This window comes from Mesocricetus auratus, unplaced genomic scaffold (genome assembly GCF_017639785.1).
Source record: "Mesocricetus auratus isolate SY011 unplaced genomic scaffold, BCM_Maur_2.0 Super-Scaffold_100038, whole genome shotgun sequence".
Classification (NCBI taxonomy): domain Eukaryota; kingdom Metazoa; phylum Chordata; class Mammalia; order Rodentia; family Cricetidae; genus Mesocricetus; species Mesocricetus auratus.
Window position 1 is genome coordinate 10097148 of NW_024429216.1, and position 18691 is coordinate 10115838.

Genomic DNA, 18691 nt, shown 5'->3' on the forward strand with positions numbered 1-18691 from the left:
CCCGAGGGAAATCGAGGAAGAGGACACGGGGAAGTCCGGGGAGGCAGATAAAACTACAGATTAAAGCCCCACACCAGCCCCTCGGGCCACATGCGTGCCCACCTCTTCTCCCATGCCTTAAGGGTTCAAAGTCTCCATTGCCAGGGAAACCCCTTGGCTTAGGGGTCCAGCCTAGGGGCGGAGGGGCCCCAGGATGCCTGCGCTGGAATTTACACCAGCAACCCGGTTTTTCCACCATGTTTAATTCGGTATCAGAGGAGCACCAATAAATAGTTCCTTCCGCCCCCTGTAATCTTCCTCCTGCCCCAAGCAGGGCCCCGAGGGCCCCAGAGATGCCACCTCTGGAAGTCACCCACAGCCCAGATCTACGTGGCTCAGGCCAGCTGAGCCGGAGCAGCTGCAGACTTCCCAGGAAAATTCCAGAAGGGGCGGGGCCGATAGCTTCCTGGAGTAGGCGGGGCCCTGGGGGCCGGACCGGTCTTTCTCGAGGGGCGGGGCCGATCAGGGGGCGTGGTTTTCGTCCGCAGCCGTCACAATGACGTCCATCCAAATACGCATGGCTTCCGGACTGGGGGCCACCATATAGAACAGGCGTTCGTAGGTCTTGACGCAGAAGGTCAGACGGGGGCTGGGGCTCTGGAATGATCAAGGAGAGAGGGTGATTGGATCCAATTCCACAACCGTCTTCCTAAGCGGTCCTCTATGGGGATGTGCATAAATACACTCATACACATAAAATAAATCTATAAGATATACTTTAAAACAAACAGCCGGGTGGTGGTGGCGCACGGCTTTGATCCCAGCACTCGGGAGGCAGAGGCAGGCGGGTCTCTGTGAGTTCAAGACCACCCTGGTCTACAGAGTGAGTTCTAGGACAGCCAGAGCTACAAGGAGAACCCTGTCTTGAAAAAAACAAAAGAGCCACGGTTGGCTCCTTTCCAAAGAGTATCGTAAGCAGAGTTTCAGTGATCAGTGTTTCATTTTCTGACCTTGTATTTGTCTCCCTTCTAACTCAGGTCTCTAACTTGCGATCCTCCTGCCCCTACCTCCTTCATGCTAGAATTACAAGCATGTGCTAGCCCAGAATCTGATCAATCTCTCTGGGTCTCCGTTGCCCTGGTTAGTGGCCTGGAACTCGCTGTGTATTCCGTGCTGCCTTCAAACTCACAGAGATCCACCTGCCTTTGCCTTCCTGGTGCTGGGGTTACAGCTGTGTGCCAACCAGCATGCCTGGTGTATATGATGCTGGGACCCGGGACACCATGCCTGCTAGGCAAGCACTCTGCCGTCTGAGCCTTAGACGAAGCCCAGGCTCAGAACACTTAGTTACTCTTCAGCTCTGGACCATGAGTAAAGCCAGGACGGCTTTCCCCAGGGTGACCTAGACACAGGGTGAAGTTTTAGTGTAGGCTCTCGGCGGGAGGGCAGTGTGGCCCTGAGCAGGATGTCACCTTGAAGGCACAGCGTAAGTGGTCATAGTAGACTTCCTCGATGGCCTGGAAGTAGATGACACCTTTGAGCTTGGTCTCCTCCTTGTCTGGTGGGAAGAAAGCAAAGGAACGGATCTAGTTAGAGACAGGTGCGAGCGTGCTTGCACGCACGTGTGTGTGTGCATGCGTGCGTGCATGTGTGCATGCGTGTGTGTGCATGCGTTTGTGTGCGCGCGTGCGTGTGCTTGCGTGTGCATGCATGTGTGCGTGCGTGACTGTGCATGCGTGTGTGCGCGAGCGTGCATGCGTGCGTGTGCATGCGTTTGTGTGCGCGCGTGCGTGTGCTTGCGTGTGCATGCATGTGTGTGGCATGGTGTGTGTGAACTCCGGTCATTGGACCCTAGCCCTGAGACTATCGAGGTGGGGACATTAATTATAACAGACAGTGTGACAATTCCAAGGCTGGGGAATGTGGGCGTCTATGCTAGACAGGAGACAGGTCTAGGGGACTACACGAGACTGCAGATGGGTCCAGGAGCCGAAGTCCCGGGTCCCTGAGAAGGCAAGACATAAACAAGAAAGCATGAGCACCAGGGCTCCTGTTTCTGGGGCCTGGGATGTTCGTGCGGGTGGGGCAGTCAGCGGGTGGGGCCTGATTTCACAGGCATCTTAGGAAAACTGGATCCGGACCGAGAACTGAACTGTAACATTCATCTGTTATTGAGTAGAAGCTAGGCGGGCGGGGGGGGGGGGGGCGTGATTCTGGTGGCTTAGGGAGGAAGGGGCTGGGAGCTGGATCATGGGACAGGGTGACTTTAGCCTAGACTTGAGAGTATAAGGAAGGGGCTGGGTCCTAGTGGCAGCGGGGAGGTGGGGACCTGCATTTGGGCTTGAAGCTGCCTGGCCTCCCTGCTTACCAGCATAGTAAGCCAGCCGGCGAGCCTGCCGGTCAAAGCAGAACCAGCGTTTCCGCCAGGTTTTGATGCGGCCTCCCATCTTCACCAGCGGCCCGCGACAGCAGCCCCCGGACACCCGCACGTGGGGGCAGCTGTCCGGATTGTGGCCCCAGCGTTCCAGGTGCTGAGGGAGGTCCAGGACCCGGGGACCTGGAGGGCGCGGTGGGGGCGGGGGCGGGGGCGGGGCCTGCGGAGCACAGAGAAGGGGCCGTTGACCAGGAGTTAGGAGCAAAAGAGGGACTGCAGCGTAGAGGCTGGGAGAGCCGACCTTTTAAAAGCAGGGACACTGCCACCGCATCATCGTGACGCCAGGCGTGCGGCTCCCGGGTGCGGCTGAGGCAGAAGGATTGCCCTGAGTTCCAGGGCTACAGATGCCGATTAAAGTAAGGGGGAAGGGGGGGAGGGGAAAGAGGGGGAAGGGGAGGGGGAGGGAGAATGCACGCGCGCTTGTCTGTCACTCTAGCACTAGGGAGGAAGTGGAGACAGGTTTAAGTTATCCTTGGCTCCATAGTAAGTTCAAAGCCAGCCCGGGGCCACAGAGAGCATCTTCTCAAAAAGACCAAACCAAAAACAAAGGAAAGGTCTCCATCTGACAAGAGTCACATCTAAGTCACAAAGCTTGCACTCCGTAGGAAAGCCGAGGCAGGCTGGGGACTATCAACCCGCCCTCCTCCTAGGAGTCACTGTCATAGGCTCTGTCCACCTGAGCGCGGCAGTCCCGGAAGAGGTTCCCCAGCACCCTACAGCTGGCTCCGGCAGAGCCCTTGACCACAGAGGTAATGTACCTCAGAGACGTGCTTGTCTGTGCACGCGTGAAGGGAACAAAGGCACCCGTCAGGGGCTGTTTAATAAATAATGCTACCGGTGCTGCATTTTTAATGGGAACAAGTTTGTGCGGAACACCCAGAAGGACAAACTGCCCTTGCCCCTCCCTGGCTCTGCCGAGCCTGGGGGATGGGGTGGGGCCTTGGGGGTCTCTTGTAGCCCACACCGGCCTTGAAGTCACTGTAGTGGATCTTCAATTCCTGATCTTTCTCCCTCTACCTCCCAAGGGCTGGAGCTACAGGTGTGAGCCACCACGGCTGGTTTACCCCGTTCTGGGGATGAACTCAGGCCTTAGCACAGTGCTAGACAGTGCTGGCCAGCTCCAGATTCTCTCTGTAATTTAAAAAATCATATATACATATATATACACATATATATATTTGATTTTCGAGACAGGGTTTCTCTGTGGTTTTGGAGGCTCTCCTGGAACTCCCTCTGTAGACCAGACTGGCCTCGATCTCACAGAGATCTGCCTGCCTTGTCTCCTGAGAGCGGGCATTAAAGGCGTGTACGCCACCACCCTGAAATATAATTAAAAATTTTAATAGATTTTTCTGACAGCGGAAAATATTTATTCTCCATCTATAGTGACTGTTGGGATTGTTACCAGGGTATAGGAAGGAAGAAAGCACCCAGAGCGCCGGGCGTTGGTGGCCCACGCCTTTAATCCCAGCACTCGGGAGGCAGAGGCAGGCGGATCTCTGTGAGTTCGAGACCAGCCTGGTCTACAGAGCGAGTTCCAGGACAGCGGGGACTACGCGCAGAGAAACGCAGTCTTGAAAAACCAAAAATAAATAAACAACAACAAAAACCCAAGAAGGAAGAAATGGAGAAATTACCCAAGCAAAGACCATGACTGCCAACAAGAGAAACAGGAGTAGAAACTGGGGCCCGTTTTTGTTGTATGGAGAGGTAGCAACAGTGAGGTGCAATAAAAGGTAAAAGCCAAGAGGAAAAAGAGACCAGAGAGGACGGAGGAGACTGACTGACCATGATGGCAGGGACTGAAGGGCCTGTGGAACCTTCCGGGCTTCTTCTCATCCCTTCCTATGGATTCATGAGGGAGAATCAATGAGGATCCCAACCCATAAGACAGAGGGAAGCAGCTGACTGAGGGGGTGGGGCCTGGACCCCCTGGGTCAGAGGGAAGAGGCTGGGCCTGGTCTGAGGGAGGAGGCTGGGCCTGGACCCTGGGTCTGAGGGAGGAGGCTGGGCCTGGACCCTGGGTCTGAGGGAGGAGGCTGGGCCTGGAGCCTTGGATCTGAGGGAGGAGGCTGGGCCTGGACCCTGGGTCTGAGGGAGGAGGCTGGGCCTGGAACCCTGGGTCTGAGGGAGGAGGCTGGGCCTGGACCCCGGGTCTGAGGGAGGAGGCTGGGCCTGGACCCTGGGTCTGAGGGAGGAGGCTGGGCCTGGACCCTGGGTCTGAGGGAGGAGGCTGGGGTCCCTCTGAGGAGCAGGGCCTGCGGTCTCGCTCACCCTGGCCTTGAGCAGCCGTTCCCTCTCGGCCACAGCCTTCTGCAGGAGTCTCTCCATGTGGGCGATGTCTGGGTGAACCGCCGACTGTCTAGGTGGACGGAGCAGGGATGGGAGTTTACCTCAGCTGGCCTCCTCCCCCCCCCTTCCCCCTCAAGCCTCACCTATTCCCGGGGCCACAGCTGAGCAGCTGGTAGAAAGGGTGTCTCCCAGGAGTCCCCACCGCTTGCGCAAGAGCTGAGGCCTCCAAGGGTCCTGTGGAAGACAGGGGGAGGGGCCAGATGCTCACCCTACCCCATCCCTCTAAGTCTCAAGTCAGCACCCAAGCTGTCGGTCTCTCCTGCCGCAGCAATGGCTGAGGGGACGCGGGACAGAAGCAGTCCTTACCTGTGCAATGCAGGGACAAAGGACGGGAGGGTCCCCTCTGGCTGGCCCTGTCTCCCCTCCTCCGGGGCAGGCTTCCCGTTCTCTGGAGACCAATAGAGCCCTGAGAACACACAAGGGTTGTGTTTGAAACGGCAGCGTCGCCCGAAGGTGCTTAGGATAATGGCTTTGCCGACAGCTGTGGCGTCCGGGGAATGAGGAGGCTCCAACTGCATCAGGACGTAAACCCATCAGCGGATTCGATGGCGTCCCTGGGAGGTGGTGGAAACCACAAGACCGGACCCGTGGAAGAGCTAGGGACATGACTCAGAGAGTGCCAGACATCCATCTCCGTAGGAAGTCAGGCACTCACTGTCCAGTGCCAGGGCTCGGGCATGCGCCACCACCAAGTCTAAAGCTCTGAGCTCAGGCCCTGAGCAGTGGGAGAAGAGAACGGACTATTCTAACTGTTTTGTGATGTCCAGGCCATGCCTGGTCATGCACTCCCTCTCCCCATCCCTCCAATAAATAAATACATGGGAAGAAAAAAAAACAGCCAGGTGTTCTGGCAATACCAAGTTCTGGGGAAGCAGAAACTGGGGGATCCCTGGGTATCGCTGGCCTAGCCTGATCTGTAAGCCTCGGAACCCTGTGAGAGACCCTGCCTCAAAGCACAAGGTTGGGGGGAAGCTGGAGAGAAGGGTCAGAGGTTAAGAGCATGCACTGCTCATGCAAATGACCCACCTCTGGTTCCCAGCACCCAAGTCTGGCAGCTCACAAATACCTGTAACTCCAGCTTCAGGGGTTCAAACGCCCTCTTCTGGCCTCTGTGGGTACTGCACGCACATGCAACAACCACCCACACACAGACACACCTTTTAAAAATTACTTTTAAAGGGGCAGGGGCGCTGGGCTGATGGCTCAAGGACTAAGAATACATGCCTTTCTTCCAGAGGCCTGGAATTCTGTGTAGACCAGGCTGGCCTCAGATTCACAGAGTTTCTGCCTCCCTTGTGCTGGGGTTAAAGGCGTGCGCCACCAACGCCAGGCTAGCCCCCAGCCCCCTCTACCATGACACTCTGATTCAGCTCCCACAGGCACAGCATCCATGGAGCCAAGGGACTCAGTACGGAACCTACAAAACTTGGAGCTAAAAGCCGTTTCGCTCCCTAAGTTGTCTGTATCAAGTACTTTGTCAGAGAGACGGAGAGTCACTATTCCAGACACACACCCTCAGAAAGAGACAAGCCACCGCTGTCTCAGCAAAAAGTCAAGAACACTTCCTAGGAAAGCCACCAGCTAGATGTCCCGGATCAAACATCGCAGAGAGCGGCGGCCCCAATTTAACTCCCAGTATCAGAAAGAAAAAAAAAAAAAACAACTTTCGAAAGGACTGGGGGTTTTGCTCAATAGGGTAGCATGCTGGTCTCACAAAACCCTGGGTTTGATCCCCAGCAACACTCATAACTGAGCATGGCGGCACACGTCTCTAACCCCAGCACCCCAGGGCCAAGCAAGAGGATCAGAAGTTCAAGGTCATCCTTGGCTACACAGTGAGTTTGAGGCCAGCCTGGGCTACATGAGAAGCTGTCTCAGAAAGTTTTTAATAGCCCATATTTGCTAAAAGTATATTACCAGTCTGGTGGTGGCGGCGCATGCCTGTAACGGCCCCTGTAATCCCAGCGCTAGGGAGGCAGAGGTAGTCAGATCTCTGTGAGTTCGAGGCCAGCCTGGTCTACAGAGGGAGTTCCAGGACAGCTGGAGTTACAGAGAAACCTGAAGGTGAGGATGCAATTATATCACTACACCCGAGATAAATGATAAATGGGTGTTTACTGGGGAACAACTACACGGAAAAATACAAAGAACCAGTGCTCGTCCTACCAGATTCACTGACCCAACAGAAAGGACCGGCCAAGGAAAGTCACACCTCAGGCTCTCTTTCCACTTCTGTTTGCCTGAAGCCACACCCAAAGGGGTGTGGCCACGTCTCAGGTCCACAGACAAGATGCCTACAGAAACCTGTCTCTAATATAATATAAGAATATATAATATAATAATATAATATATATACACGTACATACGTACGTACACACACATACATACATTCATACATACATACATACATACATACATACATACATATATATATATATATATATATATATATATATAAAGGATTCAGAAGTGCTGGGCCAGGAGGGTTACAGGGAGACAACCTCATCAAAGCTGCTTGCTGGTCACTTTTAAATTTCTCTCTTGGATTACAGGCTCTCATCTTGCATAGGAGAAGTGGGTGCTATGCAAAATAATAATAACTATCCCGTGATCTTCCCATCCCCACCCCATCCCCAGGCAAAGAGGAAGAAGGGAGACCCCCTCCCCCCTCCCTCCGAGTGAGCAGAGACAGCAGCACCTTCAGGGAGCTGTGGACGGAGAAGAGGCATGAAGACGCGGAGGCCGCATTGGCAGCGGGGTCCTGCAGAACCAGCAGCTGACGGTCTGTCTTCTGTGTGAACAGCAGCTGGGAAGGAGAGGGGAGTGGTTACAGAAAGAGGGGCGTGTGCGTGCGTGTGCATGTGTGTGTGAGCGTGTGTGTGTGCATGTGCGTGAGCGTGTGTGTGCGTGTGTGAGCGTGTGTGTGTGCGCGTGCATTCGAGTGTGCGTGTGTGTGTGCGTGCATGCGAGTGTGCGTGCGTGTGTGTGTGTGTGTGTGTGTGTTGGAGAGATGGCTCAGAGGTTAAGAGCACGGGCTGGTCTTGCAGAGGACCAGGTTCAATTCCCAGCACCCACACGGCAGCTCACAACTGTCTGTAACTCCAGGCCCCAAGGATCCACTGGCCTCTTTGAGCACTGGGCGTGTATGTGGTGCACAGACACACATGCAGAAAGAACACACACACATGTGCACACACACAGACACACACACATGTGCACACATAGACACGCAGACACACATACATGTGCACACACAGAAACACATACATGTGCACACACATGTGCACACACAGAAACACATACATGTGTGTGTGCACGTGCACACACACACACACACGGGATCCAGGACACAGATGCTCTGGCCCAGGTTGCCAGCGCCAGTCCATTTGTCAGATGGAGAAGCAAAGGTCTGGTCATGGGAGGCCAGAAGATGGTCCTCACTGCCCCGTCTCCCAGCGAGAGTCGCATGGACTGCCAGGCCCTGAAGCCTGGACCCCTGGGTCTCACGGGAAAAAGCTGGGACTTCAACCCCTAGGTCTTGAGAGAGAAGAGCAAGGGCCGAGACGCCTGGGTCTGAGGGAGGAGGCTGGGCCTGGACCCCGGGTCCGAGGGAGGAGGCTGGGCCTGGACCCCGGGTCCGAGGGAGGAGGCTGGGCCTGGACCCCGGGTCCGAGGGAGGAGGCTGGGCCTGGACTCTGGGTCCGAGGGAGGAGGCTGGGCCTGGACTCTGGGTCCGAGGGAGGAGGCTGGGCCTGGACTCTGGGTCCGAGGGAGGAGGCTGGGCCTGGACCCCGGGTCTGAGGGAGGAGGCTGGGCCTGGACCCCGGGTCTGGGGGAGGAGGCTGGGCCTGGACCCCGGGTCTGAGGGAGGAGGCTGGGCCTGGACCCCGGGTCTGAGGGAGGAGGGGCCAGAAGCTCACACTCCAGGTTCCTGAGGGTGTAAGAGGCTGGGATCAGGTCCCCGGGTCTGAAGGAAGAGGACCAGCAGGTACAGAAAATCCCTACCTTGGTGAGCGCTTGGTCAGGCTCAGAGAAGTCCCCACTACATGGTCCCTGAAGACAATTGAGCTCAAAGAGCCTGCTCCGTTCCTACGAGAGGGCATCATGGTTTCTCACCGCACCACACAGGCCACGCCCATAGATCCTCGGATGCTGGGGACTACCCGGGTGCAGGGAGCAGGGTGCGCATGGAGGTGGGGGGGGCAGGTCCCGCGGGGAAACTCACCTGTGTGAGGGCCTGAAGAGCCTCCTCCTTCTTCCGGCTGAGCCCCCAGCTCTCGGCGGCCATCTGCTCCCCCAGCGACTTGAGCTGCTCCTCCAAGACCTGGATGCGGCGCTGCAGGGGACCCCATTGTGGTCACTCAAGGGGCTCCCAGGTCACCCTCCCGCGGTGCCCGGCCTTTACCGCGCCCCCTCGGGAACTGGGGAGGGAAGGACCCAGAGGACACCCGGGGCTCGGGGCTGGGGGCTGGGAACACGCACAGCCAGATGCTGAGGAGACACAGAAGCTCCAGGGGAGCCGAGAGAAGGGCTCGGTGTGTGCAGTTCTCCAGCAGAGGGCTCTGAGTTCAAGTCCCAGCGCCCACAGCCGGCTACACCCGCCTCTAACTCCAGTTCCAAGTGATCGACACTCCCTCGGGTCTCCACAAACTCCTGCGCGCACGGGCACACGCTCGCTCGCACACAGATTCACAAACTCACGCACACGGTTAAATAAATAAAAATAAATCTTCAAAGAACAGGAAAAAAAAAGAAGCCACACCCGTAATTATAACACCCAAGAGTCTGAGGCAGGAGAATTGCGTCAAATACAAGGCCAGCCTGGACTACCTAGTGAGTCCTAGGCCAGCCTTGGCTACAGAGTGAGACCCTGCCTCCAAAACAAACAGACCTGAGGGACTGGGGGTGTGGCTCAGTGGGCAGAGACGTGGCCTGGTGGGCAGCCCAGCTCAGGAGGGAGAGGCAGGAGCATGGCAGGTGTTTGTCAGCCTTGGCTCCCTAGCTGGTTCCGGGCAGCCTGGACCCCATGCAGACAGGAAGGGAGGGAAGGAAAAGAGAAAGAAGACGGCGGTCTCCCGGAAGAGGAGTGGGGTGGAGACTGCAGCAGGAAGCTGAGCTGGATAGCCAAGCTCGCCCTCACGTCCCCGCAGGACCGAAGTTGGAGCATAGAGCTGCCAGAATGAGATGAATGAGTGAATGAATGAATGAATGAATGAATGAATGAGTGAATTTAAAGGTGAAATGAAGTTGTGAATGAAGTGGGGAAGACCTCGGCTTCCGCCGTCTTCGGGTACGGCGTGAGGAAGAGGGACGGGCTGCGCTGTCAGGACTCACTCACCGGTCACCACCGCAGCCGAGACACAGAGCGCGTTCCAGAACCGTCGTGGGAACGGAGGGAAGGGAAGGACGGAGAGGCGGGGCTGGCCGGGAACTCACCCTGTGCTGGGCCACGCTGGCCTCGAGTTCCCGGACCTTGGCGTCTGGAGCTCGCGCTCCAGGGCCCTCCTCGTCCGCGCGGCTCTCGCGCTCCAGCTGCTGGAACTCCAGGTCCTCATAGGAGCGCTGGGCAGCATCCAGCTGCTCTCTGATCTGAGGGATGGGGACACAAGGGGCTGGACGCAGGACCCCCAGACCTGAGGAGGGAGCGAGCTGCTGGGCTTGACCCCGGCCCCGAGATCTGAAGGTGGAGACGGGTCGGGAGCACTGGGTCGGACGGAGGGAGGGAGGGTGCAGCCTGGACGCCGGGGCTGCGGGAAGGGGTCAGGACTCCGGGTCCCAGTGCGAGCCAGGCACCGACTCTAAGAGCGTCCAAAGAGCCCTCACCTCCTGCACCCCCTGCAAGAGCCGCTCTCTCTGGTCCTCCGGCTGCAGGTCAAGCTGTCCTTGGGCCTCGCTCAGCCGCTGGCGGAGACTCTGCACGTGATCCCGCTCCTGGCTCAGCTGCCTCTGCTCCTGCAGGAGCAAGTGTAGGGCTGAACTCAAGCAAGGGGGCAGACAGCCGGGACCCAGGCCCCGCTGGGGCGGCCGCCCCTCACCGCAGGACTCCGGGTCTGCATTCCCGCCCTGCTCCACAGGAACGGCAGGAACAGGGTGAGAAGAGCGGTGACACATGCCTATGCCCCTAGCACCCACCAGGAGAATGGCAGGTTCAAGGCTAGCCTAGGGCATAGCGACAGACCGGGGACGGAGGGAGGCACGGAGGGAGGCACGGAGGGAGGGAGGAGGGGATGGAGGGAGGGACGGACGGACGGACGGACGGAGGAGAACAAATGAGGGAAGGCATGAATGTAAAAACACCGTCTTGCTGTCTGAAAACGGAGAGCCAAGGATGGTCAGCCCCTGGCTCTGCCCCAGCAGAGGACAAAGCTGTCACAACTGGAACTGTGAGGGCACCGAGATGTGCACCCATGGGAACCTGTAGCATGGATTCCATTTCTTTCCCTGCTCTTTTCTTTTTCTTCTAAATTGATTGTTTGCTTTGGCCAAGTGAATTGTGTCTTACGTATGAAACTCCAGTGCTATACTGTGAGCCACGCCCCCAGCTCCTCACTGGGGGATTCTAGGCAGGGGCTCTACCAGTGATCCACATCCCTTGTCCAGGAGTTATGTCTGATGCAGTAATCACTCTACAGTGAGCAGAACCCAAGTAACATTTAAAGCTGATGAGATACAAGGAACTGCAAGGAAATTTTTCGGCACAAGCTTTCGTGGAAAAGTCCAAAAATTTTGGGAGCAGATCCTGTGTGTGGGAGGACGTGATTGTGGGAAGAGAAGGCTGAGCAGGGGGCTGACACAGAGAATGTTGTATGTTATCACTGGGGCTACTGTGTAGTCAGGGAAAGGTTGGAGCCAACCTCCGTGTTCAGAAGGGCTTCCAGCCGTGAAGGTGCAACCATGAGCCAAGCCTGAGGATGGAAAAGGAATAGAGATCCGAAGAAAGCAGCATGGTGACTCTTGGTCCCAGGGGTGTGGGCAGGGGCACGCAGTGCAGGGTTCGGGGTTTTGGTCTCGTGATAAAAGGGACAGCAAGATCTCAATGTGGAGAAGATGGTTTCTCAGGATGGCTCTGGATACCTAGGTAAGAGATATAGACCAAGGGAGGAGGCGGGGCCTGGACCCCCGGGTCTGAGGGAGAAGGACTGGGAGTCTGGACCCCGGGTCTGAGGGAGGAGGCTGGGCCTGGACCCTGGGTCTGAGGGAGGAGGACTGGGGGTCTGGACCCCTATGCCTGAGGAAGAAGAGTGTGCCTGGACCCCTATGTCTAAGCGGGGAGCTCTCCATGAACCCCTAAATCTGAGGAAGGAAAGGCTCAGAGCTCAGATTTCTGCACCTAAGAAAAGAAATGCCCAGAACCCAGAATCCTAAGCAAAGAAAACCAGACCTCGGGAGAGAAATCAGGGCTCCGGTGGACAGGGCTCTTGGACCGTAAGGCCAGGATGGAACTCCTGAACATCAGACAGTCACAGCTGACAATGTCAGCAAGGCTGCAGTGTTGACTTTTTCAGACTGATCCAAGCCATGACCTGGAGGGATGCTAACTAACATCTCTAGATAAAGGAGTCTTAAGACCGGGGTGACTCACTGAGGTCCACACACCCAGGGCTCGTGTCCCTCAGACTCAGCGGGAAGGCATAAAGCACACCCAAATCTCACCACGCCTCCACAGCCAGTGACCACGTGCTCACAGAGAGCAGAGGGGCACTGAGTGTCCCCACAGCACATGGTCAGCACATCCTGGCTACCTTGTCAACAGTCCTGGCGCAGGCCTGTAACCCCAGCCCTTGAGAGGTGAAGGTAAGGGAACCAGAGATTCAGAGTCGTCCGCAAACACAGAAGGAGTTCAGTACCAGACTGGGCTATAGACCCTGGGCGAGGTGGAGAGAGGAGACGGTGGAGAAGAGGAGACTGTGGAGGAGGGAGAGGAGGAGGAGACAGCATCAGCTGCGTTTGCTGTAAGGATGATGCTCGATTCAGCCGGGTCCAGCACTGCCTACCTGAAATCCCAGGACTTGGGAGAGAGAAGCAGAAAAATCAGGGGTTCAAGGTCATCCTCAGCTACATAGTGAGTTCAAGGCCACCCTAGACTATCTGAGATACCGTCTTAAAAACAAAAGAGAGAGAACACCAGGCGTTGGTGGCGCACGCCTTTAGTCCCAGCACTCGGGAGGCAGAGGCAGGTGGATCTCTGTGAGTTCGAGGCCAGGCTGGTCTACATAGCGAGTTCCAGGACAGACTCTAAAACAATACAGAGAAGCCCTGTCTCAAAAAACAAACAAACAAACAAACAAACAAACGACAACAACAAAAATGGTGCTGGAGAGATGACTCAGCAGTTGAGCATGGACTGCTCTTCCGGAGACCTAAGTCTGTTTCCAGCACCTGTACGACAGGTGCTGACAACCTGTAACTCCAGCTTCAGGGGATCCAACCTCCTCTTCTAGCTTCTGAGATCATCTGCCTGCATATCTCTCTCTCTCTCTCTCTCTCTCTCTCTCTCTCTCTCTCTCTCTCTCTCTCTCTCTCTCTCTCTCACTCACACACACACACACACACACACACACATGCTGAACCTAAAAAAAATAAGGAAAAGAAAAGGGCCTTGAGAGGCAGAAGCAGGTGGTTCCCCGTGAGTCTGAGGCTGTCTGGGGTTACATAGTGAGACACCAGCTCAAAAACACAGAACAAAACAAAGCAATCATTAAAAAAAATCACCCAGAGGAAATAAGGAAGGAAGGAAGGAAGGAAGGAAGGAAGAAAGACTTGAGATAACCAATTGCAACACATAACCCTGGTACACACCTGTACTGAGACAAGAGAATCATGGGTTCAAGACCAGTTAGGACTACCTAAAGAAACAAGTCCCAAATAACAATCACACACACACACACAGAAGTTCTCATTTTTTCAGTGGCACCTGCTAAGTGTCTGTGCAGGCAATATGATGACTCCTGAGATGAACATTTCAAACTTGGTACAGGCTGGGGATGTGGCTCAATAATAGATCACTTTGCCTCTACCTAGAATCCCCCAGTGAGGGGCTGGGGGCGTGGCTCAGTGGTAGAGCCCCTGCCTAGAATCCCCCAGTGAGGGGCTGGGGGCGTGGCTCAGAGGTAGAATTGGGGAGGATTAAAGAAGAACATTAATGAACCACTGATGCAGCTGGGAGCACATGACACCAGCCCTGCTGAGTATTCAATTTTTGAGGGTTCGAAAAGTTTCCTAGCCGGCTGTTAAAGCGTGAAATAAAGCGACAGCCAAGAAAGAGACCTCAGCCGTCAGGCATCCCAGTCAGGCCCCGGAAAAAGGAGAAAAAAACAAGGACCAACAGACAACCCCATTTCTCCGTCTGAAGTACGCGTAGAGCTGTGAGGTCGGATCACCGGATGGTCAGAGGTCCGATCACCCCACCCCAGCCAGGAGGAGAGGAAAACGGTGGCGCTGGTCAAACCAACCTGTTCCCGCAGCTCCTGGCTGCTCTGCGGCGCCTGCTGGCCCAGCAGCTCCTTCAGCTGCTCTTCCTCCCGCCGAGCGGCGACCCGTTCCCCGGCCAGCTCACCCCGGAGCAGGGCCACCTCCACCTCCATCTGCAAAGACGACAAGCCGAGTTCAGGTGCAGCAGCCCGGAGCAGAGACCGGAGGAGATCCGGAAGAGGCCGGGGGCGGGAACACCTGCTTATCAGAAGCGACCCTAGCGGGCTGCCCCAGCGGATCACTTTCCAAGGGCTCCCCCACCCTCACCTCGATCCTCAACTCCTTCTTCTGGCGCTGCAACTCCTTCACCCGTTGCTCCATGAGAGCCACGCGGGTCAGCGCCTCCAGCTGCTGCCCCCGCAGCCGCCGCGCCGCCCCTCGCATCCCTTCCCCGGGAGGGAGACCAGGGGGAGGGGTGGCTGCGATGTGCGCGGCAGGCGTAGCCTCGGGCTGAAATTAGAGAGGGTGTGCTGGGAAGGAGAGAGCCGTCCGTCCCCCTGCAGTCACCCAACAGGTCTGGTCCCCACCCCAGCTGTGCCTCTGGGGTCACGAGCTGCCTGACCCCCATTTCAGAATGGAAGAGCGTGAAGGGGGGGGGCTCCAGGTTCAGGACGGGTACCAAGCCAGGAAGTTATAAGAAGGCTAAACCGTGCGAGCTTGCTTTCCTCTCTCTCTCTCTCTCTCTCTCTCTCTCTCTCTCTCTCTCTCTCTCTCTCTCTCTCTCTCTCTCTCTCTCTCTCTCTCTCTCTTTTCTTTCTTCCTTTCTTTTCCTTTTTTTCTTTCTTTCTTCTCTCTCTTCTTTCTTCCTTTCTCTCTTTCTTTCTTCTCTCTCTTCTTCCTTCTCTCTCTTCTTTTCTTCCTTTCTTTTTTCTTCCTTTCTTTCTCTCTTTCTTCTCTCCTTTTCTTTCTCTCCTTCTTTCTTTCTTCTTTCTCTCTCTTCTTTTCTTTCTTCCTTTCTTTTTTCTTCCTCCCTCTGTCTTTCCCTTTCTCTCTCTCTCCCTCCGTCTGGAGTGCCCCTGGAGGTCAGAGGCATCTTGCCTTACATCACGTGGGTCCCGAGGATCGAACTCAGGTCATCAGGCTTGGCAGTAAGTGCCTTTGTACCCGATGAGCTCACCTGCCCCTGAGTCTCAACCTCTTGGCATCACTTTCTCAGAGCCCCTGGGTCTCTCCTGTCTCTCTCTCTCTGTCTCTGTCTCTCTCTGTCTCTGTCTCTCTGTCTCTCTCTGTCTCTCTGTCTCTCTCTCTGTCTCTCTCTCTCTCTCTCTCTCCCTTTCCCCTGTCTCCCTGGCTTCATCTCTTTCTTCCATCTCGGCATTTCTCCTTTCTGCTTCCCTGCGTCTTCCCTGCGTCTCCCCGGTGTCTCTCTCGGGGTCTCTGTCTCACCCCCTGTGTCTCTGTCTTACCCAGTTTCTTCCTGGGTCTCTGGCTCTTCCGACTCCGGGTGTTCCTGCCCGTGTCTGGGTGTCTTTCCCTACCTGTCTGTCTGGTGTCTTCCCCATCCGTCCTCCTGTGTCCGCCCCCTGCTCCGGTGTCCGTCCGTCCGTCCGTCCGTCCGTCTGCCCGCCCCACGGCGCCCCCCTCACCTCTTCGCGGCAGCTCTCGGTGCTGCTCCCTTCGCCCGCTTCTTCCTCTTCCTCGGCCTGCCGCTCCGCTCCCGGGCAGCTCGGAAGCTCCGGGGGGACCTCGCTCTCCTCGCGGGGCCCCTGAGGCTGCCTGGCCCCTGGAGGCTGGACGTCGGCGGTGCATCCCGGAACCTGCGGCGGCGACGAGGAGCCCTCCTCCTCCTCCTCCGGGGTGCCGGGTGTCCCCATGGCCGCTGCGGAGTCCGGCGGGGTGGGCGTGGCCGGGGCTCCGGGGCGTGGTCAGATACTCCGGGGGCGCGGTCCGGAGCTGGGTGAGCGTGCCCGGGGGCGGAGCCCAAGGCTCTGAGCACTGTGAGGGCGTGGCCCGGAGCTTCGCGGGGACCCGCTCGGGACCCGGGCTAGGCTGGACGGCTCCCGAGGCTGGCACACATACCTAGAGCTGGGAAGAGAATTTGGGGTCCGCGGTGGGGGGTTGGGGGGTCCCCGCTTGCCCCACGCTGGGGAGCCGCACGCCGAGCCTTCCCTCGGCTCCAGGCGTCATCCCTGAAGCCTCCCTGCCACCCTCCTCAGTTTCCCGGGTGGCCTCGAAGCGACCGCAGCTCCTCCACCCCCCGGGAGTAGCCGGGCCGTCCTCCCCGAAGCTCCGAGGTCGGGTCCCGACCCGCTGCAGGACCGCCGCGTCCAAGGCTCCTCACCCCAGCAGCCAGGACTGGAGGCTCGCAGCGACTCCCTCTCCCGATGCACCTGGGGCCCCGGCGCCTCCGTTCCTCCCCGGCTCTGCCGCGACACAGGTGCCTGGGAAGAGGGAGGAGAGAGAGAGAGAGAGGCCGCCCCGTCCCCCTCCCCAGCAGCCCGGAAGTGGAGGGGGCCAACAGGTCCGACTGCTCTCCAGGGAGGAGGGAGCCAGCCGCCTGCCCCGCCCGCCCGCAGCCCAGGCACCCGGCCATCCCGGCCCCTCCGGCCCCACCCAGCGAGAGCCCAGCGCCCAGGCGTCCCACTCCGCCTCCGGCGCCCCCGTTCCTGCGCCCCTGGAGGGCGGGGCGTCCTGGCCACCTGCACAGGGCAGCCTCCCTAAGGCCAAGACCCAGGAAACCCTCAAAGGAAGATGGGAATGGAGATGGGGGCCCTCCCCTCTAATGAGCCCTTTGGAAGGGCCCTGACCGGTTTAGGGAGCCGGACGAGGGGAGGGGGCGCCCCGAGCTGAGTCAGCGATCTGGCCAGAGGCAGACTGTGCCCCACACGCTCGCTGGCTCGCAAGCTCGCAGCTTACCACGGGGTGGAGAGCAGAGGTTAAAGGTTACGGCCAGACCCTTTCCTCTCTGGACAGAAACAGGAAAATAACTGGCATGCAAAAGCTGATTGTCACATGTCAGGAGCTTTGCAAAATATTTGACAACAGCCCACAGGAAAAGAGAGAGAGAGAGAGAGAGAGAGAGAGAGAGAGAGAGAGAGAGAGAGAGAGAGAGAGAGAGAGAGAGAGAGAGAGAGAGAGAGAGAGAGAGAGAGAGAGAGAGAGAGAGAGAGAGAGAGAGAGAGAGAGAGAGAGAGAGAGAGAGAGAGAGAGAGAGAGAGAGAGAGAGAGAGAGAGAGAGAGAGAGAGAGAGAGAGAGAGAGAGAGAGAGAGAGAGAGAGAGAGAGAGAGAGAGAGAGAGAGAGAGAGAGAGAGAGAGAGAGAGAGAGAGAGAGAGAGAGAGAGAGAGAGAGAGAGAGAGAGAGAGAGAGAGAGAGAGAGAGAGAGAGAGAGAGAGAGAGAGAGAGAGAGAGAGAGAGAGAGAGAGAGAGAGAGAGAGAGAGAGAGAGAGAGAGAGAGAGAGAGAGAGAGAGAGAGAGAGAGAGAGAGAGAGAGAGAGAGAGAGAGAGAGAGAGAGAGAGAGAGAGAGAGAGAGAGAGAGAGAGAGAGAGAGAGAGAGAGAGAGAGAGAGAGAGAGAGAGAGAGAGAGAGAGAGAGAGAGAGAGAGAGAGAGAGAGAGAGAGAGAGAGAGAGAGAGAGAGAGAGAGAGAGAGAGAGAGAGAGAGAGAGAGAGAGAGAGAGAGAGAGTCAGAGTCGTGGGAAACAGAAACAGAGGCTGAGGGAAATGAATGCACCCAGGGTCTACAACCATTCTAAATGACTTCCAAATTTTATTTTTATTTGTTATCATTGTGCAGGCGACACCACACCAAGACCACCGTGTGTGCGTGGAGATCATAGGGCATCCTTGGGAAGCAGTTCCCTTCCACCATGGGATTCAGGCACTGAACTCAGGTCATCAGGCTCCCAAGAGCCCACCACGCTCTGAGCCGCCTCGATGGCTGAGTATGTTACCACTCACTTTTGCCTCTCAAAAGCCCAGGTTCATAGCTACTAGGCACACCGTCACTCCAAGCCAGGAAGCAGCTAAGAGATCATTCCAGATGATAGGGACAATAACAGTGTCTGGAGCGGGGAGTTGGCCGTGTGGGCAGAGTGCCAAGCTGTCACACTTGGTCACTGGAACATCCCGTTGTTATTATTTCCATTTTACAGACCAGGAAGCTGAGGGGTGGGGAGGGCCTAACTTGGGCCCCGGGGAGAAGCTCACACAAAATCATGCGCTGTGATCCAAGGCCTGAGAATACGTCCCCACGTCAGTGTGTACACGCTCTGGTCTTCCAGGGCTGCCTAGACCGCCAACCCGAACCCCAGCGCCTTGACAGCTGCTGTCTCCTCATCCTCTTTTTTTTTTTTTTTTTTTTTTTTGGTTTATTTGAGACAGGGTTTCTCTGTATTGTTTTGGAGGCTGTCCTGGAACTCGCTCTGTAGACCAGCCTGGCCTCGAACTTACAGAGATCCGCCTGCCTCTGCCTCCTGAGTGCTGGGATTAAAGGCGTGCATCACCACCGCCCGGCC

The 18691-nt window shown here is 56.9% G+C and overlaps 1 protein-coding gene across 1 annotated transcript; it reads right to left on the reverse strand.

The window, feature by feature from the left end:
• Nucleotides 1-222: 222 nt before the first annotated feature.
• Nucleotides 223-16654, reverse strand: Phldb3 (pleckstrin homology like domain family B member 3). Its single transcript, XM_040734442.1, has 16 exons — nt 16518-16654; nt 15823-16261; nt 14504-14686; nt 14218-14349; nt 10589-10717; nt 10202-10354; nt 8991-9101; nt 8771-8854; nt 7464-7571; nt 5072-5171; nt 4849-4939; nt 4688-4775; nt 4202-4258; nt 2348-2573; nt 1452-1537; nt 223-636 (listed from the first exon to the last, which is right to left on the reverse strand). Exons 2-16 carry the CDS (start codon nt 16048-16050, stop codon nt 502-504), a joined length of 1911 nt encoding a protein of 636 aa, XP_040590376.1. The 5' UTR covers nt 16051-16261; nt 16518-16654; the 3' UTR covers nt 223-501.
• Between the last annotated feature and the right edge of the window lie 2037 nt (nt 16655-18691).